This window comes from Lytechinus variegatus, chromosome 10 (assembly GCF_018143015.1).
Source record: "Lytechinus variegatus isolate NC3 chromosome 10, Lvar_3.0, whole genome shotgun sequence".
In the NCBI taxonomy this organism is placed as follows: Eukaryota; Metazoa; Echinodermata; class Echinoidea; order Temnopleuroida; family Toxopneustidae; genus Lytechinus; species Lytechinus variegatus.
In genome coordinates, this window is record NC_054749.1 from 16,546,956 (window position 1) to 16,570,342 (window position 23,387).

General features: G+C 35.3%; 1 protein-coding gene across 2 annotated transcripts in view; it reads left to right on the forward strand.

Moving 5' to 3' along the window:
* Nucleotides 1–248: 248 nt before the first annotated feature.
* Nucleotides 249–23,387, forward strand: part of LOC121422185 (growth factor receptor-bound protein 2-like) — a 30,247-nt gene continuing 7,108 nt past the window's right edge. The window contains exons 1-8 of one of the 2 annotated variants that reach the window (XM_041617073.1): nt 250–817; nt 4,014–4,108; nt 4,803–4,928; nt 6,118–6,250; nt 7,937–7,972; nt 20,304–20,333; nt 21,804–21,827; nt 21,974–21,997. In XM_041617073.1, the coding sequence (XP_041473007.1) occupies nt 734–817; nt 4,014–4,108; nt 4,803–4,928; nt 6,118–6,250; nt 7,937–7,972; nt 20,304–20,333; nt 21,804–21,827; nt 21,974–21,997 (552 nt within the window). In that variant the 5' untranslated portion in view covers nt 250–733. Of the gene's footprint in view, nt 818–4,013; nt 4,109–4,802; nt 4,929–6,117; nt 6,251–7,936; nt 7,973–20,303; nt 20,334–21,803; nt 21,828–21,973; nt 21,998–23,387 lie in introns of both variants that reach the window. The other variant, XM_041617074.1, reaches the window with a different exon arrangement.

The window sequence follows — 23,387 nt, forward strand, 5'->3', positions numbered from 1 at the left end:
AAACCTGAAAAGTTACATCACTCTTCTTCTTCCTCCTCCTACGGTATTCGTTTGTTTCTTCTATTTTCTTTGTTCGTATTTGCTCCTGCTTTTTTGTTTTGGTTTCTTATTATGCTACGTATTTTCTGGGTCCTTTTTGAGGATGGAAAGTTCTCGGTAATTTTCGCTTTTATTAAGTTCAGTACTCTGAGGTAGTGCGCGCTGATCGGGCCGCCACGCGCGCCATATAGTGTATGCACTCATATGCACACGATTTTCACTTCCGCAAATTACGTAGGTGATCAACACGGTACGGCACTAGTACAGGATCGGGAAACACCGAGAAGTTTCGCAACAAAGTTACAAAAAACGACTCAGAAACAATAAGGCATGATAAAGTATCTTCAATTGGGACCTGTATAGATTCTTCACTTTTTGGAAAACAGCAATCGAAGGACTAATGTTACGTTGACGTTCGTTTTGAAGACGTTGAGAGTGGGAATCGCACACTGCCTAGGCGTGTGTACAAACTCATGAACTTATTCTTGTGGTTCTTGTGTTGTGTGGAGTCTCAGCGTATAGAGTAGAGTGTGTAGATTTAGTGCGTGTGCAGCATTGCCATTGGCAGACAAGACAGGCTGTTGTCAGTGTCAGAGTGTTGTGAGAATTTTTTTTGCAGACTAACCTGCAATAAAATAGGATCAGTCTGTGCGGTATAACATGAACATTCATTGAACAGGAATTATCGGAAAGTATGGAGTACGTGGCACAGTTTGACTTTACGCCATCAAAGGATGATCAGGATGAACTTGGCTTCAAGAAAGGCGACGTATTGAAGGTAGACCTAACAAGTTATATCAGGATTCAGGGAAGCGGTAATCCTAATGCGGTTTCACACTGGCTAACTTCGAGCAAATTTCCCCGCCAGAAATCGATTGGCCCCGTAACACAAAGGTTAGCGATTTATCGCTAAATGGCCTACCAGGACCAAGATCAGTGTTGCACGCAAATTTTGAGTAGGCTGAAGAGGAACCATTCAGAATTGTTCTTTCAAATTTATAGCGATTAGTCGCTAAGATTTGTGTAACGGGGCCCTAGACTAGAGTGGAATTGACCTGTTTCAATATATTTGGCATTGAAGAAGTGCTCATTGAAATAAAATCCAGTTGATCTAGCTGATATGAATGTAGACCCTATCCACTGTTTTGGAAGATTTTTTAAAAATATTTTGTAGCCTGGGGCTACACTACATTACGGCTCGTAATGTAGGTTCGACCGATGCATATTCTTCACTTCAGCATATTCTTCGATTACTCCTTGGGCCTGGCACACTTTCATGTAGGCCCTTTTTGTAGGTGCTCAGAGTGATTAGGGATGTGTTTCAAAATATGTTTCAAGAAAAGGAAAGATACATGTAGGTCTTGTGTCCTTAAAGCTTCTCCCAGGAGTAATTTTCCTGTTATTTCATTGCAATTTTCTCCACATATTTTTCTACACAAAAGGTTGTGTTTACCAGATTTTTAAATAATAATGTACAGAACATTGCACAGTTGAAGTCTTCTCTTATGACCAAAAATTACTTAGAGAAAAGTCTGCAACTAATTAATGTACAGTCATGTAAAAATCTGCAGTCTTTAAATAAAGGTCAAGTCCACCCGCAAATATATTTTGGTAAAAAGAGAAAAATCAAACTAGCATGCTGAAAATTCTATCAAAATCGGATGTAAAATTTATGACAAAGTTATGACATTTTAAAATTTAGCTTACATGTATTTTTCACAAAACAGTAGGCCTATCTAACTCATTGTCGTGCAAATTAGACAGTCAATGATGTCCCTCACTATTTCTTTTGTTTTTTATTGCTTGAAACCATTTCATTTTTGTCTCACCTGCACAACAGAGTGAGACTATATAGGCGCCGCTTTTCTGACGGCGGTGGCATCAACACCAAATCTTAACCGAAGGTTAAAATTTGAAATGACAGCATAAATGAGAAAATATATGGACCTAGTTCATGAAACTTAAACGTAAAGTTAATCAAGTATTACTGAACATCCTGCCTGAGTTCAAGTCACATGACCAAGAGCAAAGGTCATTTAGGGTCAATGAACTTTGGCCAAGTTGGGGTATCTGTTGAATTACCATCATAACTTTGAGTGTTTATGGATCTGATACATGAAAACTTGGACATTATAGTAAAATCAAACATCACTGAACATCTTGTGCGAGTTTCAGGTCACATGATTAAGGTCAATGAAATTTGGCCAAGTTGGGGGTATTTGTTGAATTACCATAATAATTTTGAAAGTTTATTGGTCTAGTTCATAAAACCATTTAAGAGTAGTCAAGTATCACTGAACATCTTATTTGAGTTTCAGGTCACATGGCCAAATTCAAAGGTCATTGAACTTTGGCCATTTTGGAGGTAATTATTAGATTCCTATTACAACTTTCAAAGTTTATAGATACATGTACATGTACATTGTAGTTCATAAAATGTGGATAGAGGGGTAATCAATTGTCACTGACCAGTCTTAAGTGGCATGATCAAGGTCAAATGTCATTTATTGTCAATGAACGTAGTATTGTATCATTATATGAATGGTGTTTTTGTGAATGATATTAGTTTTCAAAGTCAGCACTGCTGCTATATTGAATCATGTGATGCAGGTGAGACTGCCAGAGACGTTCCACTTGGTTTAATACAGATTTGACAATTATTACCAACTTGACTCAACCATACTGTATTACAATTAGAAAATACCATATAAATTTACTAATGAAGGGATTGATTTTGTACTTACATGTATGATATTTCTTTCCACTCTTATTCATGAATCATCCCCTTTTTCTAATGCTATACATCATTTATATTAACTTATCCTAACTTTCTATTTATGTACAGCTCTCTATACACTAACTGCTGTACACTCCTCACACAAAGTTCTTTGTATTAAATCACTCCATCCTTCATACAGCTTTCATCACTCCTCTCTCTTAAGGCCACCGCACACCTTACGACCCGACTGGTCGCCGACTGGCATGCGACTGAGTGAGGGGAGATGAGTATGCGCATGCGTGAGTTGCAGATCGGATCGCAAGGTGTGCGGTGTCGAGGCTTATGACTGCCTTGCGATCCGATCTGCAACTCACGCATGCGCTTTTTGCTTTTTGGCATAGCATCTGAGAAATTGCGCTGACTACTACGTACGCGCATTGTTTATCATAATACGCGTTATGCAACTCTGCTGTCTGATTGGCTGGAGGTTGGATTGAGCTTGCGATCCAGTCATAAGGATTCGACATGTCAAATCCTTCAGATTTTCCTTGCGACCTGTCTCTGACCAGTCTGCGATGCTCAAGCTGACAAGAGCTGTGACGTCACATTTCCCCTCACCCAGTCGCAAGCCAGTCGCCGACTGGTCGGGTCGTACGGTGTGCGGTGGTCTTTACTCTCCCTCTCCTTCCACCTCTCTCTGATTGGTTATAATAAGTTGATGCACTCAACTCTCAAGCTTAGATAATAATTTGCATATATGAATGTCTTTTGTTTATATATTTGATTATTCAATTATACTGTGTTCTAAAATGATTGACATTTATATGAATATTGCATGGAATGTAACCAAGAATGCAGCAATGCTTTGAGTAATTAAAAAACTGGGAGTTAGCCAGTAAGTTCTCAACCTGACAACATTACACTAAAATGAAATGCAAAATAAATAGTGAGTGGATGACGTCATCAGTCTCCTCATTTGCATACTGACCAGGATGTTCATAATACATGTAACTGTTTTGTGAAATTAAGCGTAACTTCCAAATATCATAACTGTCTTATTTTACATCCGATTTTGATGAAATTTTCATTATGCTTGTTGGATTTTTCTCTTTTAATATTCAAATTAACTTTGGGGTGGACTTGTCCTAAAAAAAAACGTGGAGCAAATTGCACTGTAATACCAAGTAATCAAAATAAAATTTTTCCCTAGGCCTACTACAAAAATGATTTGTATTGAATGTTTTTCTTTTTTCAGGTAACAAAGAGAGAAGACCGGCATTGGTTGTTCGCTCACATTGGTCCAAAGAGGGGATTAGTGCCAGAAAATTATCTTAAACCTGAAGAACACAAGTAAGTCATCAGTCATGTTTTTATTTATGAAGCTTGAACATGTCCAATGGATCTGTCATGTGACATCAGCTTGCAGTTACAGGACTTAATAACAACAAGGATGGGTGTACATGTATGCATTTTAGACAAATTGTCTAAAAGTACATGTAGACCTCCCCCCCCCAAAAAAAAAAAAGTGCTTTAAAAAGCTTATAAGTAATAATTGTGTGCAAGGTTGTTTGAAAATGTTGTGACATTAGAAATTGCATTTGAAATTGATGTCAATATTTTGGTCTACAAGATATATGTCTTTAATAATCATAAGGTAAAATCCAGACATCCCCATCCAAGTCATGATAAGGTCATAAAAATATCAAGTATAACTTTGAGCCTACCCCTCCCCAATCCGTAACAGCTTTTTATTTGAAGTCTTGTACTACCTGTACAGTATGTGAATATTCATTGGGGAAGATATTACTATTTCATGACTTGACAGTTGGTGAAAATCAAGTATCTAGTATATCAGATCTGCACATGTATTTCCAATAAACCTGCATAGGTCTGTACTTATCTCCAAAAAGCACACACATGTTCATGTAGGTCTGTCCCTACATGTCTACCTACACATGTACATGTATCTCTACAAAACACACAGAGGTCTTTAATCTTTGTTCTTTCTCTTTCTTTCTTCGTTGCCTTTCTTTGGCTAAAACAGATGGTATAATGGGGGACTCACAAGAAAAATGGCAGAGGAGAAACTTATGGACTTGGAAGACGGTGCCTTTTTGGTGAGAGATTCAGAAAGCACTCCTGGTAAAGGAAACTTCTCCCTCTCTGTCAAGTAAGTTTATTTCGTTCTCAATATACATTTTTATCTGACCTGCAGAGCTGAGTATTAAAGACTGCTTTTCCAGCTTTTCCAAGGTTAAATATTTTGAATGATATCATAAGTTTGAGGGTATGTAGACCTACGTGTAGTTCATTAAACTTGGACATGAGGTTAATCAACTATTACTGAACTTCCTGCCTAAGTTTCAAATCACATGACTAAGGTCAAAGGACATTTAGGGTCAATGAACTTTTTACCATGTTAGTGGAGTCAAAACCTTAACTTAATGTTAAGTTTTTGAAATGTCATCATAACTTAGAAAATATATGGAGCTTGTTCATGAAACATGGCCATAAGGGTAATCAAATATTGATGGACATCCTGAATGAGTTTCAGATCACATGACTAAGGTCAAAGGTCATTTAGGGTCAATGAACTTTGGCCAAGTTGGGGGTATTAAATTACTACATAACTTTAAAAGTTTATGGATCTGATTCATAAAACTTGGACATAAGAGTAACCAGTTATCACTGAACATCTTCTGTGAGTTTCAGGTCACATGACCAAGGTCAAAGGTCATTTAAAGTCAATGAACTTTGGCCATTTTAGGGGTATTTGTTGAATTACCATCGTAATTCTGAAATTGTATTGGTTTAGTTCATAGAATTTGGACATAAGAATAATCAAGTATCGCCAAACTTCCTGTGCGAGTTTCAGGTCACATGACCAAGGTCAAAGGTCAATGAACTTTGTCCATGTTGGAGGTAATTATTAAATTGCTGTCATAACTGTCAAAGTTTATGGATATAGTTAATAAATTGTTGACATAGGGGTAATCATGTATCACTAACAAGTCTCAGGTCACACGATCAATGTGAAATGTCAGTATGATGTACATGTATGTATGTTAAAATTTTCAGACCTTTTTTTCACATCTGTGATCAATCAAGTAGAAAAATAAAGGTAACAAATTTTTGAAATGTTGGATGTTGATGGAATTTGAATTTACAAAAAGTGATTGTCGGGCATATTTTCTTGCAGTTATGAATCATTAATGGAGATTACAATTGAGATACTTGCAGGATTTCTGTAAATAAGTAGGCACAGCTTAGACTTCTGATGCATGTGGCATGGTTTAAAGTTTACTTTACGGATTTTATTTTGATTTTTCATGATTGTTTGTACTTTTTTATTTTCGCAGGTTTCAAAATGCAGTACAACATTTCAAAATTCTTACAGATCAGTCTGGAAAATACTTCCTGTGGGTGGTCAAATTTCTCTCTGTAAATGAACTCGTAAATTATCACAAGAAACACTCAGTCAGTAGATCACAGGTAAGATTGAAATTCTTGTTCTTTGAGCATGAAACCGTGCGATATTGTCGTGGACGAAAACAATTATGTTACGAGAAAAGAGTCTTACGGTAAATATATGTGTACAATTCTTTGCATGGTCATGTTTGACAACACTTTTGGAAAGAAGGGTTGAAGTCATGTTGAAAAATTTTTCTTTCCAGATACTGCTGTCATGTTTTACCAGTCAAGAACTTTGGTGTTTTGTTAGATTGGTGTTTGAGATTTGAACACATTTTATATTGAAAACAATAACGTTCATACATGTAGATTCTCATGTTTCCAATAATTAAATTCTTTAATTACATGTACGGTAATATACTTGTATTTATCATCATCATCGTTATTATCATTATTGTTATTTATTTATTTAAAGTCTACACGTAGGAACACAATAATGCTGTTATTGTCCCACATTTAGACTTTCATGGTGTTGACCGAGTGTAATGTATAACGATCTTTAAGAGTCAAGAGAGTAGTAAATAATCTTCATTTTCTCGATAGTTTCCATCTAAAAGTAAAACAAAAGAATTTCAAGGAAATATTGAAAATAGATGACCATTTTATTTAAAGATATAAAATGTGAAATTTCAGCAAGATTTGTTGAAGATTGTTAAAGAGCAAGATGGCATGGCTGAAATTCACCTTGAGAACTGGGGCAGAGATTTTAGAGCCGAGTGCATATAGCTCTGCCTGGCGTGACAATCCTGATTCTTATCCATCACATGTACATCCTCTATCAGATGACTCCAAAAAGGACAAAGCTTTGTTCATTCCTGAGCAAATGGTGACCTGTATTGTCCATGTTGCAATTTAAGTGAATTGTGTTGAATTTAAAGATGTGGGCGAAACAAGAATACATACATGTACATGTATCAGTCTGACTTGAGTATTCCCATTCAAATCAGGGAATAATTTTCCTGGTATCGCATCACATTGTGCTCCACATTTTTTTTATGACTGCTACTTCAAATTCCTTCCTTACATGTACTATTGTACGGAAAATATGTGAAACTGAAAGCTTTTATCTTACCTCAGAAATGCTTATCAAGTTTGAGAAGTAAATTATTTCCTGCAAATGATTTGCTCTTATGATTGTGTTTTAATGCACAGTAAATTGTCACAAAATGAAGCAAAAATGAACTTGGGAAGAATCTATGAAATGTACTATATTGAATGTGGGGTAGAGATATTTTGCACCTTATTTTTGCCAAAGTTGTAGGACACAGCATACTGTATGTAGAGAGAGAGAGAGAGAGAGAGTTTGTGGTAGTTATTGTTGTGTGAAGTATGGTCGTGTAGATAGATGCACATGTCATGTAGGCCGTCAAGTACATTCAGGAGTTATTAAATGTTTTTGTAAACATTGTTTTTCTTGTTTCTTGATCTACCCCTGTGTCTTATAAGGAAGTAATTCCTTAAAAAGCTGTGTGCACTATGAACACCTAGCTAGCCGGGTAATATAGGAGCGCCTTCAGCACCTAACAAGGTGGATATGTGCGCAATATAAATACCCTATATTATTATTATTATACTCTTGCTGCTCCATGATAAATGATGCTTTGAAACAAAGCTATCTGAAGTTTTTACACTGAGGAGAACATGTACCTCTACATTAACTCTACATGTATTATTGGCTCAATCACGTGTTTATTCATTTCTTAACAGACTATCGTTCTCCAGGAACCATATGACATTGAAAAGGTAAGCATAATAATAATAATACTTCATAATTATACATTTGATAAGGGCCTCAACAAGTCCAAAGCCATCGAAGGTCATGGCTTTGATGCCCTTCCAAATAGTTGTAGACGTATAAGCAAAACAATTTTTATTTTGTCTGTGGCATTGGCGTCCTATGGCAATCCAGTACATATGTTTATTTAGAAGTAGGCCTACACATTTCCAATAGACCCTTTTTTAATGGCCCAGAGGCCCTTGATGCCTCTAAAGTGAGCGCTGCCTTCCCTTTCCCTTAAAATACCATTTTAAAAATGGCCTTGCCCCTTTGAGTTGTAAATTACTTCATGATCAAAACGAATGCAGGCTGATTGTGTAACCGTATGCATATACAGTCAATTGTTTCTCCAATGATTTTTATTGGGATTTTTTGTTAAGAAAGGGGATCATTAAATCTTGACATGTACAGTGTATGTCTGAACTTCCATTCAAACTACTATTTTGAATACTGGACAAGTCTTGACGATTGGCTATACAGAAAGTTATTCATCAAGTGTCTCCTTTCCATTTCCACTTTGGACAATGGCTTATTGGAAGCCATATTTGCTCAGTTTTATTCTTGAAATATGGAGTATGTATCCTTGTCTTTTCTTATTTGTACTGATTTCACGTCATGAGAAAGTGTAAATCCAAGGGTTATTCTCACTATTGATCATAGATGTGGATCTGGGGGTCGTTTCATAAAGCTTTTCATAAGTTGAGAGCGACTTTAAGAATGACTGGGATCCTTTCTTTTTGTAAATGATATTCACCATTAGATCTTGATTCGTGATTATTTAACACGTGAGAAAGGTTCACCAGTCGTTCTTAAAGTCACTCTTAACTTAAGAACAGCTTTATGAAACACCCATGTGGATGTTTTTGTCTCACCTGCATAGCAGAGTGAGACTATAGGCGCCGTTTTTTCGGCCGCGACGGCTGCTGCATCAACACCAAATCTTAACCGAAGGTTAAGTTTTTGAAACGACAGCATAACTTTATATGGACCTATTTCATGAAACTTGGCCATAAGGTTAATCAAGTATTACTGAACAACCTGCCTGAGTTTCATGTCACATGACCAAGGTCAAAGGTCATTTAGGGTCAATGAACTTTGGCCAAATGGGGTATTTGTTGAATTACCATCATAACTTTGAAAGTTTATTGATCTGGGGGGGTATTCTGAAAAGTCTCGTAAGTTTCCACTTAAATATCCTTTTAAGTTACCCATTTAATGGAGCGCTAATGTACCTCCAAATTCGTATTCTGAAAACTCTATTAGCGCTCAATTAAGTCCCTTTAGGCCACTCCCCTACTGAGCCGAATTAGCCAATCAAATGCGCTCTTACAACGTAAATTTTTCTCCTAGCGCTAGCGCGCAGTGTCTCTTCACTTTGCTGCCTTGCAGCGCAGCGCCAGGCTGCTGCAGGTGCACTGCACCACGATCTTGATGCAAAGAATTTTTGCTGAAAAATAATGCTTAAGCATATCTGCATCGGAGATTAGAGGTTCGTTATGTTGTTGAAATTAACTGTTGTCTTTTCCCTTTCTCTCTCATTTATTGTACCTTCATGCTTTTCTCTTTTTTTCGAACGCGTTCTGAATTTCACAACCCCATATGAATTTGTAGCTTTCTTTCTTTCTTTTTTTTTTACAATATTTTATTAGCCTTTGTCTCTGGGCCATGATGGGGGGGGGGTCTTCTTTAACTTAATTCCTACTTATTTTAAAAACTACATACTTTTCATTTATATGAGAAATCTTCTCCAACAAAATTTGAATAAATATATTTTAAAAATCAAACAAGCATAATTTTATTAAAATTTGATGTACAAACGTTATGATATAGGTTTTTATAGGTGGGGAAAACGATGGCATCACTCACTATTTTTTCTTTTGTATTTTATTCTGTATTCGTTTAAATACTAAAGGGGTCTATGCTTATTTTTCATTGTCAGAAACAAGGTTTAATTCACCCCTGCACATTGCTGCATCTACCGTGATTTGGCAATTTCAGTCAAAAAAAGTGTCCAAAAACAAAATAGTGTATGATGCTAATAATAAAAGAAAATATAGAAAAATAATAGTCATGTTTTCCCTATAAGTACACAAATATTTCTGTCTCCTTTTCCCCCTTTTCTAATTTATTTAATACCAAATATAGTCCCTAGGCCCTATTCCTTATTTTACTTGTTTCTATACACCACCTTTTCCCCCTTTATTCTATTCCCTTTTTAGTTCTCTCCTTTATTCTCTTCCTTCCTCCTAGTATTAAACCGATTTGATGATATTTATACGAAATGAAAGCCTCATTTAGCAAGATATGATGAGACTTAATGGACCTCTTATCACCATTATCTTTCTCCACTGGAAAGTCCGCTAATTGAGCGCTATGAGACTTTTCAGAATACCAAAAGTCTCGTAACTACTCAATTAAGTCTACGCTCGGTCATAACGCGTACTATTGCAAGTGCGCGCAACGCAACCCTGCCAAATAAGGAAAGGGTCACTTAAGTGACTTTTCAGAATACCAAAATGCTAATTGAGCGCTAATTGACCGCTAATTGAGCTTTCAGAATACCGCCCCTGGTGACCAGATTTCATAAAACTTGGACATAAGAGTAATCAAATATCACTGAAAGCCCTGTGCGCATTTCAGGTCACATGACCAATGTCAAAGGTCATTAGGCCATAATGGGGTATCTGTTGAATTACCATCATAACTTCGAAAGGTTAAGGATCTGATTCATGAAACTTGGACATAAGAGTAATGAAGTATCACTGAACTGAGTTGCAGGTCACATGATCAAGGTCAAAGGTCATGTAAGGCCAATGAACTTTGGCCATTTTAGAGGTAATTATTACATTGCTGTCTTAACTTTCAAAGTTTATAGATATAGTGTATAAAACGTGGATTTAGGGGTAATCAAGTATCACTGACAAGCTTTCTAGGTCACATGATCAAGGTCAAATGTCAATGAATGTAGCATTGTATCATTATATGATTGGTGTTTTTTGTGAATAATTATTTTATAGTAGTTTTCAAAGTCAGCACTGCTGCTATATTGAATTGCGTGAGGCAGGTGAGACAGCCAGAGGCATTCCACTTGTTTAAATGTCATCTTAACTTTAAAAGTATAAGGCACCTAGTTCATGACTGTGTTTGGGATATTTTTAAATGTCACGTCTTTGAAAGTTAAAAAATAAATCTCTGTAAGACGTGCTAGCGTATAGTGCAAGTGCATTTGAATTTAAAGAATTGACATAATCTCTTTTGCAACAACTGGCGGAATGGATTTTCATATTTTCGTTGGTTGAATGAGATGAGTGTTATAAAACAGCATTCCTCATTGGATATTGCTTCAAAAATAGGTGTGTCTTACAGAGATAAAATGAAGATTAAGAGTTAGTTCCCACAATACCGATACAGAAAGATTTTAAGGGCATTTTATGTGATAACAGAGATAAAATGGATCTCGGACTACCATTCCTGTGGAGAAATTCTTCTGTTTTTCTTCTGGGAAGTGATGAAATACCTTATCAGTGATGTTCACTGACAAATTACATGTGTGGTCTGAATCAATCAGATACATGTACATGTACTTGGGAAAAATTGCATGGGGTCCCAGGCGAACTTTCACACCTGGAATAAACAGAAGAGCCCTTGAAAATCCCCCCATCTATTGCAATGTTAAAACTTATCGAATGTTACAGATTTAGGCAGTATGTAGTGAAAAGTAGCCTCTGACAATTATGACATCTGTGATAGTCACTTATGGAATGTATTTGTTTATTAAAAAGGGTAAAGTCCATCCTTTAAAAAAAGTTAATTGAATAAAGTAAAAGAGAAGCAAAGCAAAACTTTTCGTCAAATTTGGATGTGAAATAAAGTCATGACATTTCAAAGTTTTGCTTAATTTCACAAAAGATGTTCATATCTTTGTTATTATGCAAATAGGGGCGGGGGGGGGGGGTGACCAATGACATCACCCACTCACTAATTCTGTAAGTTTCATACATGTAGTCTAGCCTGTGCTCTGATTGGAAATTTTTCCAGTGCAGAAGGAAAAAGCAAGGGAAAAGGAAAACTGAAGTAGGTCATGATGCTGGACCCTGTCTCACAAAACTTTAATAGTTGCAATCAAACAGAGTTGCATTCAACCAATCAAGTGACACATTTTCATTAATAGTTTGTAGTAGAAGCTTCTTACTTGCCATAGATTGCAGCTTTTGTGAAAATGATTTCATTATTAGTTCCCTCATAATTACTCTGTTCTGGCCAAGGATACTGATCTTTGCACCAGCTTAAACCCGGTTAGATCCGTCTCTTTCTGGTGTCACACTAGACAATCGTCTGGAATGAACACTGCATGGAATTCCTTATCAAAACACGGGGTAAACATGCGAGGGCCGTTTAGATTAATAGAACAAAAGTCTGCGGTTATCGCGAGATACGATGTGATCGTACCTATCAACCTATCAACTCCAGTGACGGGGAAAACATGCACTCGATCAATTCTGAAACATTTTTTTTTCTTCATCTTTTCAAACAACTACTGTATGTATTTTTCTGTTTCTATTTTTAGCTTTTTTTCTATGAATTTTTCATGAATCTCCTTGTTTAAATATTTTCATCTTCTATAACTCAAAATATGCCTTTGGCCCACAGGGTTTCAAAATGAGATGTAGAGATTAAGCTTTTTGAAAAACATGACATTTCCTTTTTAAACAGTGATTTTAATGTGTGTTTTATGAAATTCTGAAGAGAAAATGGAGTACATATAGTACAAAAGATCCAGATTTCCCTCTTTCCTGTAGCTACATGTAACATACAAAGATCACCCCAAGATTTCCACTATACATTAGCAGACCTGTTAAAGATAAATTCCAGTTCTGGTAACGATCTCAAAATGACTTTTTACAGAATCTAATATAATGACCACCCAAGTGTCTGTATGAATAAAAAATATGTGCCAAAGGATTCTGGAAGAAATTGTGTAATTGCTGAGAAATAAGCAAAATAAGCATGGATTCGGTCACTTCCGTCTGGTCTTTATTCCAGCAATAATAATACACTGTCCCATGTGTGCCTATCTGTGTTGGCGATCTTTAGTGTGATCGTATTTCAGCTTAGATTTTATAATTTTACAAAGTTCAGTTATGTAACTGTAAGAGATCTAGATCCACGATCATATAGTCATACTTAACCTTGGTTTTACAGACTTTCTCTCGAAATTAGTGTTTTACTGCAACTACTATTATTTAGCTTTAACCATATAGCCGAGTGTACAGTGGTGCTCAAAATTTAGTGAACCCCTTCTGGTCCTTCTGATGCCATGTACATGTAATGATCATTTAATATGTTTTTCTGTACATGTACATGTATACACAACAAAAAAAGTAAGTCCCCCCTTGAACAAACATCAATAATTTCCGAACCATTTCGAATTATTGATATATTTTTACATGAGCGTGTAGGTAATTATATAGGCTACCCTCTGAGTAAATGTTATGGACGTATTTTACGTCATGCTTCAGTGAGCACCGTCAGAAGGCAAAAATGTCACTTTTCAAAAGTCACAAGCCAAATATCATGACTTTGATTCCATTTTACTGGAACTAATTCCACATTCTCATCATGAAAAATAGTCAGAAGGCTTGTAAAATGTACTTTCTAAAGTACAATACAATTTTTTTGCTAAATTTCATGGTTGAATAAACACGAGTCCAAATTTGCAATAATTGGATTTTTTACACATTTATATCACTAAGAATGAAAGAATATGATGACAGTTATTTTTGGGAAGAGTATCTTCAACAATATTCATCGTTTCACGGTTCAATGAACATTTATTGAAAACAAAAAATACGATTTTCAAATATCATAGACAAGTATTGTTTCATTTTGGTAACTGAAAATGATCTTTTCTCAACTTTTTCGTTATGTTCACGACCATTTAACATGCTTCAATGATTCAAAGGCGTTTAACTAAACATTCACGCTTGAATGAACATGTGGAATGTGATGCTCTCTTTTTTACGTTATTGGAAAAAATGCAATTCGTAACTGGATATCTGTTAAAAACCTCCTTGCATAGTTCATTTGATTTGATTTTTATGAAAATCCCGATGTTAAATGCATCAGTGAGCACATAATATTCGAAAATTATGCAAATGAGAAGAAAGTTCAAAGCCTTGGCCCCACTCTGTGCCGTGTTGAATGGTTATTTTGGTGTGCGCCTTTTGGATAGTGTTACTCTGAAGCCATGTGCGAAGTTTCATGAAAAAACTGTTGGCAGAAGTAGCAAAAACCGTCCATGAAACAAACCCTCATTTCATATTTGTGAAAATTTTGACTTCTTCTCTCATAGACTTGTGTACATTATGAGTGCATATGTTTAAGAATAAGTAAACCCTCATTCAATATGGTGGAACTTTTTTTCAAGGCTGTCTTTAGCAATGTCATTTGGCAGTAATGTTTATTAGCCTATGGGCAGAATTCTGTGCAAAAATGAAATCGATATGTTTATTCATGGATGAGTGAGCACGCATCAAAGTGGGAAAATTGGTATTTTCAATGTCACAGACTCATTTTAAAGGGTCATAAAGTGCATATTGAGGGCAAATTCGGTTTCAAATATTTTTGTTTTATCATCCATCATTTCTATCACCACGCACTTTTCGAACTTAAAACATTTTCATGGTTGAGCGAGCACATTCGAAAACTTAGGAATGAATACTCTTTATACGGCATAAATGTATTCTTTTCGTAACAATTTTTCATGACCAGTTTAATTTATGGGCAAATTAGTGGTGGACCCAGAATTTTAAAATGGGGGAGGGGCCTATAATCGGGGGAGCCACCAACATTTTCAAATTTTAACATGTTCTATAGCAAGTTGTAAAGGATACTACCATAACCCCCTATGATGATACGTCAAAATACAGGGGCCAAGCAGAACGGTTTTCAAAGTGGGGGGAGGTGGGGGGGGTAGCTGAGCCAAAAGTGGGAGGATGGGGGCTGACCATGCAAAAAATCACAATCGTATGGTCATTTTTACATTTTTGTACATGCTTTTTAAAAAAAGTGGGGGGCTGAACCCCCTCCCCCCGCTTCCGCGGCCCCTGCAATACAATGCGCTCACTCAACCATGAACATATGATATCAAAATTGTGTGTGGAGTGGCTAAATGATGGTTAGAAAACCAGTATACCACCATAGAATTCACCTAAAAAACAACTTTTGTCCAACATTGTATTTGCACAATCTGAAACACGACTCTTGTGACTTTCAAAAATGGTCATTTTTAATTCAATCTTTGATTATTCATGCATGACCCAACCGATCAATTTCATATTTCCCCAGGAGTTGTCTAATGAGTGTAGAAATCCACCTACGAAATAGAGCATGATCGGTTAAGGGTTCGCATTGAGGTGAAAAATTTTTTTTTAGGTACTTCTATCAAATTTGCTTTTAAAATAATCTTTGATATCTCAGGTTTAAAAAAACTTAGTTTCATGAAGATTGATGATTCCGAAACTACCGGAATAGTCCATTTTATTCATGGGGGTGCTGCTACCTCTCATCACGGACGGACATTTCTACTCAAATTAAATTCACTCTAGTTTTATTGTTTTTAAAGTTACTCTAATTTGGTTTGGATGTTCTTGCACTCTGAACATTACTCTATTATCAGACATAATATAGTAGAAAAAAATTATTGGGAAGTAATTTTTTTTGGTAGGTGTTAACATTTCCATTTTGAAATTTCCGTCCGTGATGGAAAAAAAGTTGAAAAGTTTTTTTATTCTTTATCAGAATAGAAATAAAAAATAAAAAGGTGTAGAGGTATCTCTCTAAACACTGTACATCATTTTATTTGAACATAGCTGAAATCCATACATTTTATCCATATCATAAACTCAATCAAAAATGATCACGGACGGACATTAATTTCATCACGGACGGACAAAGTTAATTCACTCAAATTCAATTCACTCTAGTTTTATTGTTTTCAAAGCTACTCCAATTTTTTTAATGGTCTTGCACTCTGAACATTAATCTATCATCAAACATAAATTAATAGGAAAAAAATATGGGAAGTAAACTTTCCTTGTAGATGTTAACATTTCTGTCCGTCCGTGATGAAATTAATGTCCGTCCGGGATCATTTTTATTAGGATAATGTCTATGGATTCAGCTTTTTATTCTTTATCAGAATAGAAACAGAAATAAAATTGTGTAGAAGTATTTCACTGGACACTATATCATTTTATTTGAACATAGCTAAAATCCATACATTTTATGCATACAATAAATCAAAAAATGATCACGGACGGACATTTCATCACAGACGGACGAGTGAAATACTTGTGGAAAGATTCATATATGCAAATGAGAAACTTTGCTGAGCAGATTATGAATTTAATTTTAGCTTCTAATTGCAGTGAGAAGTGGCTCTGAGAATTATTCAGAATTCAAATGGAGTAACTACCTACAACTCGTCACATTTTTTTGTGATATCTTTGGCCGTTATTGGGGCTATATTTTTGTCAGGAAAAATTGTTAAACATTATTGGAATGCAGATAGGGTTGGAAAGCTGCATGTACATGTATACGCCAAAAAAGCAGGAAATAAAATAAGGCAAGAACAAGTACAAAGCTGTAGATTTCATCAATTCAAGCTTGCAGAAAGTGATGGAGAAGTAGAATGCAATGCATAATCTGATATTAGCAGAAAAATCAATTTTTCCATGTACAAACCTATGGATTCACAATGCTTCGAACAGAACATGACATCACAGTCTTGAGGCTTGTGAAAATTACATGAATACCTTTTTTTGAAGTCCATTATGGAGCTAATTTTAAGCAAATCGCTTAATATCTGGTAAACTGTGAAAATGCATAAAGCTTGCACTGCAGTGTTTAAAAGTTTTAATAAGCTTTGGATTGATATATCAATTTCAATTTTGGATTCGGTCAGTTCCTAAATACATGAGGGCTGTTGATATTATGGGGTGTCTCCACTTAGATATTTTTCCAAAGATGGATTTAAAGAGAGTCCCCCAAAAGTGTTGATCCAACAAACAAGCATAAGGATCAGCGACCTGTTGATCTTTTCGATTTAGATTTTTGACCTAAAAAAAACCCTCTTTGCTCTTGGAAAATTAATGCCTAAAAATCATCATGATCATAAAAATACTTGTATCAATATGATCATTGATCAACTAGCTGTTGATTTGGAACCTTGTATTCTACAATTTAAAAAGACAATATTCTTTGACAAGAACTGTGTTTAGAGCAATCATATGTCTAGATTATACTGTGCGTCTAGCATAGAAAACAAGTTGCTATACATCTTAAATCAAGTTGCAGCAACTTGATTAAAGTTGTAGCAACTTGATTGTGCAACTAATAATGTTTAATAATATTAAGATATGTACAAATCATCAATACAATAGCATTTGTTTCCCCAAGAAAGTATTAAGAACTTCTTACAGGGTACTTCCAATGTATTTTGATTGTGTCCGTCCGTGATGTCCGTCTGAGATGTCCGTCCGTGATGGAAAATATTTGCAATTCTCTCAGAAGTTTGATATTGGTTAAGAATTCAATATGCTGAACATAGAAGCTAACATACCCGAGTGTTAGTTGCATTAACAATTATTGGTCCATGTTAAGCTGTTTAGATAGAAACAATAAAAATGTACAAAAATTCTAAAAACCACATTTCTATCATGTCCGTCCGTGATATGGCACATTTAGTGGATACCTATGTTTGTAGGTAACCATGGCAACAAACTTTTTTCATCATTCAGCATACTTTGTCCTACCCTTCACTACAAAACACAAAGGAACCTTGTTCATCTTATTCCTAATTTGTTACAAGCCTTCAAAACTTTCAAAATCTATCAAATGTCCGTCCGTGATGAACCGATCACGCTCAATATCATATCTCAAAATAATTCCGTTCAAAAGTTACAGCAATTTGATTTAGGGGGGACTTACTTTTTTTGTTGTGTATATATTGTATATAAAAATGTAAACCAGTTTTAAAAAAAATCCTCTATAGACAATAAAGTTATTCTATTCTATTTCATTTTATTCTATATTTTTTAGATTTTCAAGTCTCTTGGAAATTTTAAGAAAATGTATGATTTTTCCCCCGTGATATTTAGGATTTTATGAATTGCCCAGCAATTTTAACAAAACTTATATACATGTAGAACAGAATAAAAAAAAAACAATGGAATAAAAATAAGTTATCAACTTCCTACAAATGTTCTAAGCACAGTCATGCTATATGTGTATGGGTATAAATATAGTACAGTTTGTATAGCCTTAAAGTGGTGCTCAAATGTAAATAAATCCCACCAGAAAATGAACATATTTCAAGTTTCTGCCATGCTTTAGATTGTGAAGTCAGGTGATAAAGTATTACATTAAATAATCTTGACTTCACAATTAAATATCTAGAACATGGCAGAAATTGAACACTTGTTACTCTGGGCTCGCCCAACTTTGCAGTGTTGTTTACTTTCAAGTTTCAACCCTCGCATGAATGAGTCCATTTTGTGGTGGGGTTCACTATACATGTAAACTTTCAAGCACAACTGTACATTCATACTCTAATTATAGGCCCATACATGTATGTGCAGATACGAACGTCAAATGTAGGAAAGGAACTCAACTCTTTATTACTCAGACAGTGCAAATATTCATAAGACACCTTGGGGATTTACACTGTATCTGTTATTGGTTGGCTACTTGCTGCATTGTTAAAAAGAAATTAGTCATTTGATAATTACATCCAGCTGTGAGTTTGGCGTTATGTAATGAAGCCAGGCGAAAATAACGTACGATTCATCTTTAGTTCTTCAAGACACTGTACTATATCTAAAAATGCTATAGCCTATGCATGATTCAACCACCCCCCCCCCTCGTCATTTTCCGCACCCATTCTGCTGGACCTTAACATTGACATTAACATGGAATCAAACACATCTCTGCACATGCAGACACCTAACAAACAAACACACATGCATGGGTATTTCAAACCATGACTCAAACCATGTTATTTCACAGATCTCTATGTTAATGTTAAGATGCATGAAAACAAAAGAAACTGCTGAGAAACTCATTTGTCACCCTGTAAAAAAAGAAACAGTGAATTTCAATATTGTTTTTTGAGTTTTGACCTTGCCCCACATTTCAAGACACTGCACCTCCATATAAACCATTTATGATCATATCATGTAGGGTGTCATTTTATCTATTGGTATTAATCGCACATTAATATTCACTTAAACGAAGGAGGGATTATCGATCAAAGTCAGATTTCCAAATTTTTTCGAGGGGTTAATATAGAACTTGATGTGGGGGTGCCCCCAAAATTTGCAATTTTCAGTGAAATATAAAATCGTGGCTATTATCCTCCATTGCTCGGACCAAACTTCACCTCTAATTCTTATGTTGCAATAATACATGACCAGAAATACTATCAGAAAAGTATTTGGTGGCCATCTGGAAGCCATGTTGAAATTAAATGTCTCTAGAAAGGCAAAAATTTTTTTTTTTTTGGGGGGGGAGAAAGAAGGCCTCCTGGTCATGTCTTAGAGACAGAGAAAGCTTATAAAGTTGATTTGGTAATTTTGGTTGATTTCTTGGGTTTATAAAGTTGATTCGGTTGATTTCTTGGGTGGCGACGAAGCAATAGGGGTTACCAGGGTGGTAGCTGCTCTTAAAATGCCTGTTGGTTTGGTCATTTTGTTACCTAGCAACCGTTGCTAAGGAAAGTATGGAAAATTTTGGCACCACCCCTGAAAATGATTGGTATGAGATGAAAAATAATTGTGCAACGTTTCATGCTTTTAGCATTTTCTGAGCAAAAGTTGCTATTTTTTGCACCCCTTGTCTACTTCATATGGTTTTAAGGTTCGAGTTGACACATTGCTTGCACAAGGTTGGCAGCTCTGAAAATAAGCATGAGATTCAAGCAAATTGTCAAATCTTTTTCCATGTGACATTACTTTTTATATAGTGTCCCACATATGCTTTTCTGTGTTCGTGGTATTCAGAATTATTGGTTTTCAGCCAAGATCATTATAACAAAGGTAAAGTTTGAATGTACCGTACCAGATCTAGATTTACCTTTAATAATGAAAGACTTTCTCATTAAATCTTTGTTTGCTTTAAGTTTAACTACAAACATGCACTGATAATTTTAACTCTAGTTTACACCTATGCTGTATTCAGAGTATTGGCTACAATGTATTTATAAATGAACCAATATCTTCCACCTCTTTCTATTTGTAGGACGAACAGCTGCTTCAGCAGAGAGAACCGGTAAGTTTTGATACCTTAAATTATGATGATAAACATACACCAGGCGGTATGCTGCAGGCCCAGAAATTTATATATTTTACTGAAAATTTACACAAAGTCCTTTAATTTCACTTTAGAAAATGCAAAAGTGCCCCAATGAACATTTTTTATGGATCTTGCCTCTCCCCTAAAAATAAAATGTGCACTTCACCCTAATGACAACCTAAATCGCCCCCAAATTCTTAACATATTATTGAATGATTTGGAGCGACCATCTTTACTAAAGTCGCCCCCAAATGTGCCACAATAAAGACAAACAGTATTAAAGAAAGTTTAGTAAATATTCTTTTTTACATAATTCTACAGAATTTCATGAGAGAAACTTTACAACAACTTTTTAAAAAATGGTCCTTATCGTTTCTAAAATCTCTAATTCCATTTCAACTTGATCTAAAAATGGAAATTCTGCTTTGTCACTGAAAATGTACAAAGCAAAAACCTGAATTCCATTTTGCAGAGGTGAATTCCATGAATTTTTACATGAAAAGTGTAAGAACCAAACAGAATTTCCGTTTTATTTACCAGTAAAACAGAACATCACTGTCCCTACCTGATACATGTACATGTAAATATGTATGCAATCATTATTTTGTGTTATTAAGAAATATCTTGCATTAACTTTGTTGTTGAGGTAATAAGAACTAAAATCATTTGATGTATTGAACCATACAAAAATTGGAAGAGTACATGTATATTAAAGAATGGAACAATGCAGGTATTCACTGGTCATGCCAAAAAAAAATTGTAGAGAGAAAAAATATTGTCATTTCATGTTGAGATACATTACAAGGAATAAAAAAAAAACTGTTCCCATATTGAAATTACAAAAAAAAGTATTTTTGACCCATGTATAGCCCACTCCTAATTTTATAGTGATTTTTTATTTGTCTCATATTCGTCTTGAATTTCACATTTTACCATTCATTGTGTAATAGTAATATGTGAAACAGCACTGTCACATATATGTACAGGTGTGGAGCGTTGTGGCCCAGTGGATTAGTCTTCGGACTTTGAAACAGAGGGTCGTGGGTTCGAATCCCAGCCATGGCGTAATTTCCTTCAGCAAAAAATTTATCCACATTGTGCTGCACTCGACCCAGGTGAGGTGAATGGGTACCCGATAGGAAGAAATTCCTCGAATGCTCGAGCGCCCGATCAAGGCAGCCGTGCTAAAGCCGGGGTAATAATAGCAGGGCCCGCTGGGAGAACAGTTTTCGGAACTGAAGTGGCTACCCTGGGTAAATATGCCGCTATTATTATTACACAGCTTAACTGAAAACATAATGTTTGAAATGTTATTATTGTGGTGTTGATTGTTATCATAGACTTGGGATTCAAAGTTGGTTATAATTCATATTTTATTATATTATATTCAAATTTGGGATATATAAATATGCTAATGTGTATTATTTTTCATTCTTTCAAATCCAGGCTAATCAGTTTCAACAGAGAGAGGTGAGTCTTTATACATGAATCTTTGCATCCCTAATAATATTAAATTATTTGTGGTATGAATTGTTGGTGGGAAAACTATCATATTCAAATGTGGGATATATATTAAATATGCTTATGTGTTTTATATTTTGTTCTTTCAAATCCAGGCTAATCAGTTTCAACAGAGAGAGGTGAGTCTTAATAATATTATATTATTTGTGGTATGAATTGTTGGTGAGAAAACTATCCTAGGTACAAAAAAATCTTTAGATTCTTTAACACAATAAGAGCCAATTGGGAACTCCTTATACATATACAGTGTCTAATACCATTCCGATTTTATTTTAGTTTCATTTATTTCAACCTGTTGTAGACTGAATGATGGTGCTATACAACATGTTTTTCATAAACTCCAGCCCACAAATAAGTGGGCTCAGTCTGTGTTGGAAGTCCAATTTCATCAGAAATAAAATTGTTCCTTTATTCTATCACATCTACTTGGCATGAAAGTAAAACTAGGGAGACCTAGTCTATACAGTGCATATCAAAATAAAAGTTTACACTTGGAAATAATCCTGAAAATTATATATTTCTAATATCCTGAAGCCTTTTCCACATTTAAGCATTGGTACAGATCTCTAAGAAAATGACGATATAAATATCGAAAAATCTTTCCGCTTGAGTGAGCACTACTTACTTTTGAAAAGTTTGTGAAAAACGATTTGCCCAGAACTTGGAATAGATATATATGAATATAAGTAGATGTTAATCATGAAGAACACGTAGACTTCAGCTAGGAATATTGATTTGAAGACGTTTCCTTGCCCAAAACACTACATAGACCGCCATTGCCCCCCCCCCACGCACACACATACCGAGGCCATTGTGATGATATCTGCTTTACACGGAGCTGTGATTCACATGAAATGGCTTAGGCTTGATTTTCTTTCTCTGAATCATTGTCAAGATTGGGAAAAGTGTGGAGAAGCAAGTATTACAAAAATATGAAATGTAAACCCATTTTAAATTATAAAAATCTTGTGAAAAAAAGTGCTGGAGATGTGTGAGATAATTTACATTTAGTTATGTCCTCAGATCCTGCTGAGGGTTAAAATGTTAATTTGGTTGGCAAAGTTGTTACAAAATGTTCAAATGTATCTATTTAATTTCAATTGGCTAAAAATGCAAAAGAAATACAATGTGAGAAATGTACCGCATGGTCAGTTTGTTTTCGCCTTTTTTCCTTGACACTCCGTGAAAATGAGCATTTTGCGCAAATTGATTTCTGCAAGATTTACAAAAATGGACACTGCTCACTAATGTGTAACATTCTGTCAAAATTGTTACTTTCATTTGATAGATGATACCCAAATCAAATAATATACGTGAAAAAATTATCCCCATATTGTATATTTTTCAATTCCCAGGACTTTAAAGTGTAAACTTTTTATTAATACCCACTGTATAATAACTGTAAGGTGACCCCCTCCACGAACCATGCGCGCCTCAATGAGAATTACGTGGTAAATAACGTGATTGCATGTACTTGATGGGTTTTTTCCCCAGTTTACCCCAGAGATC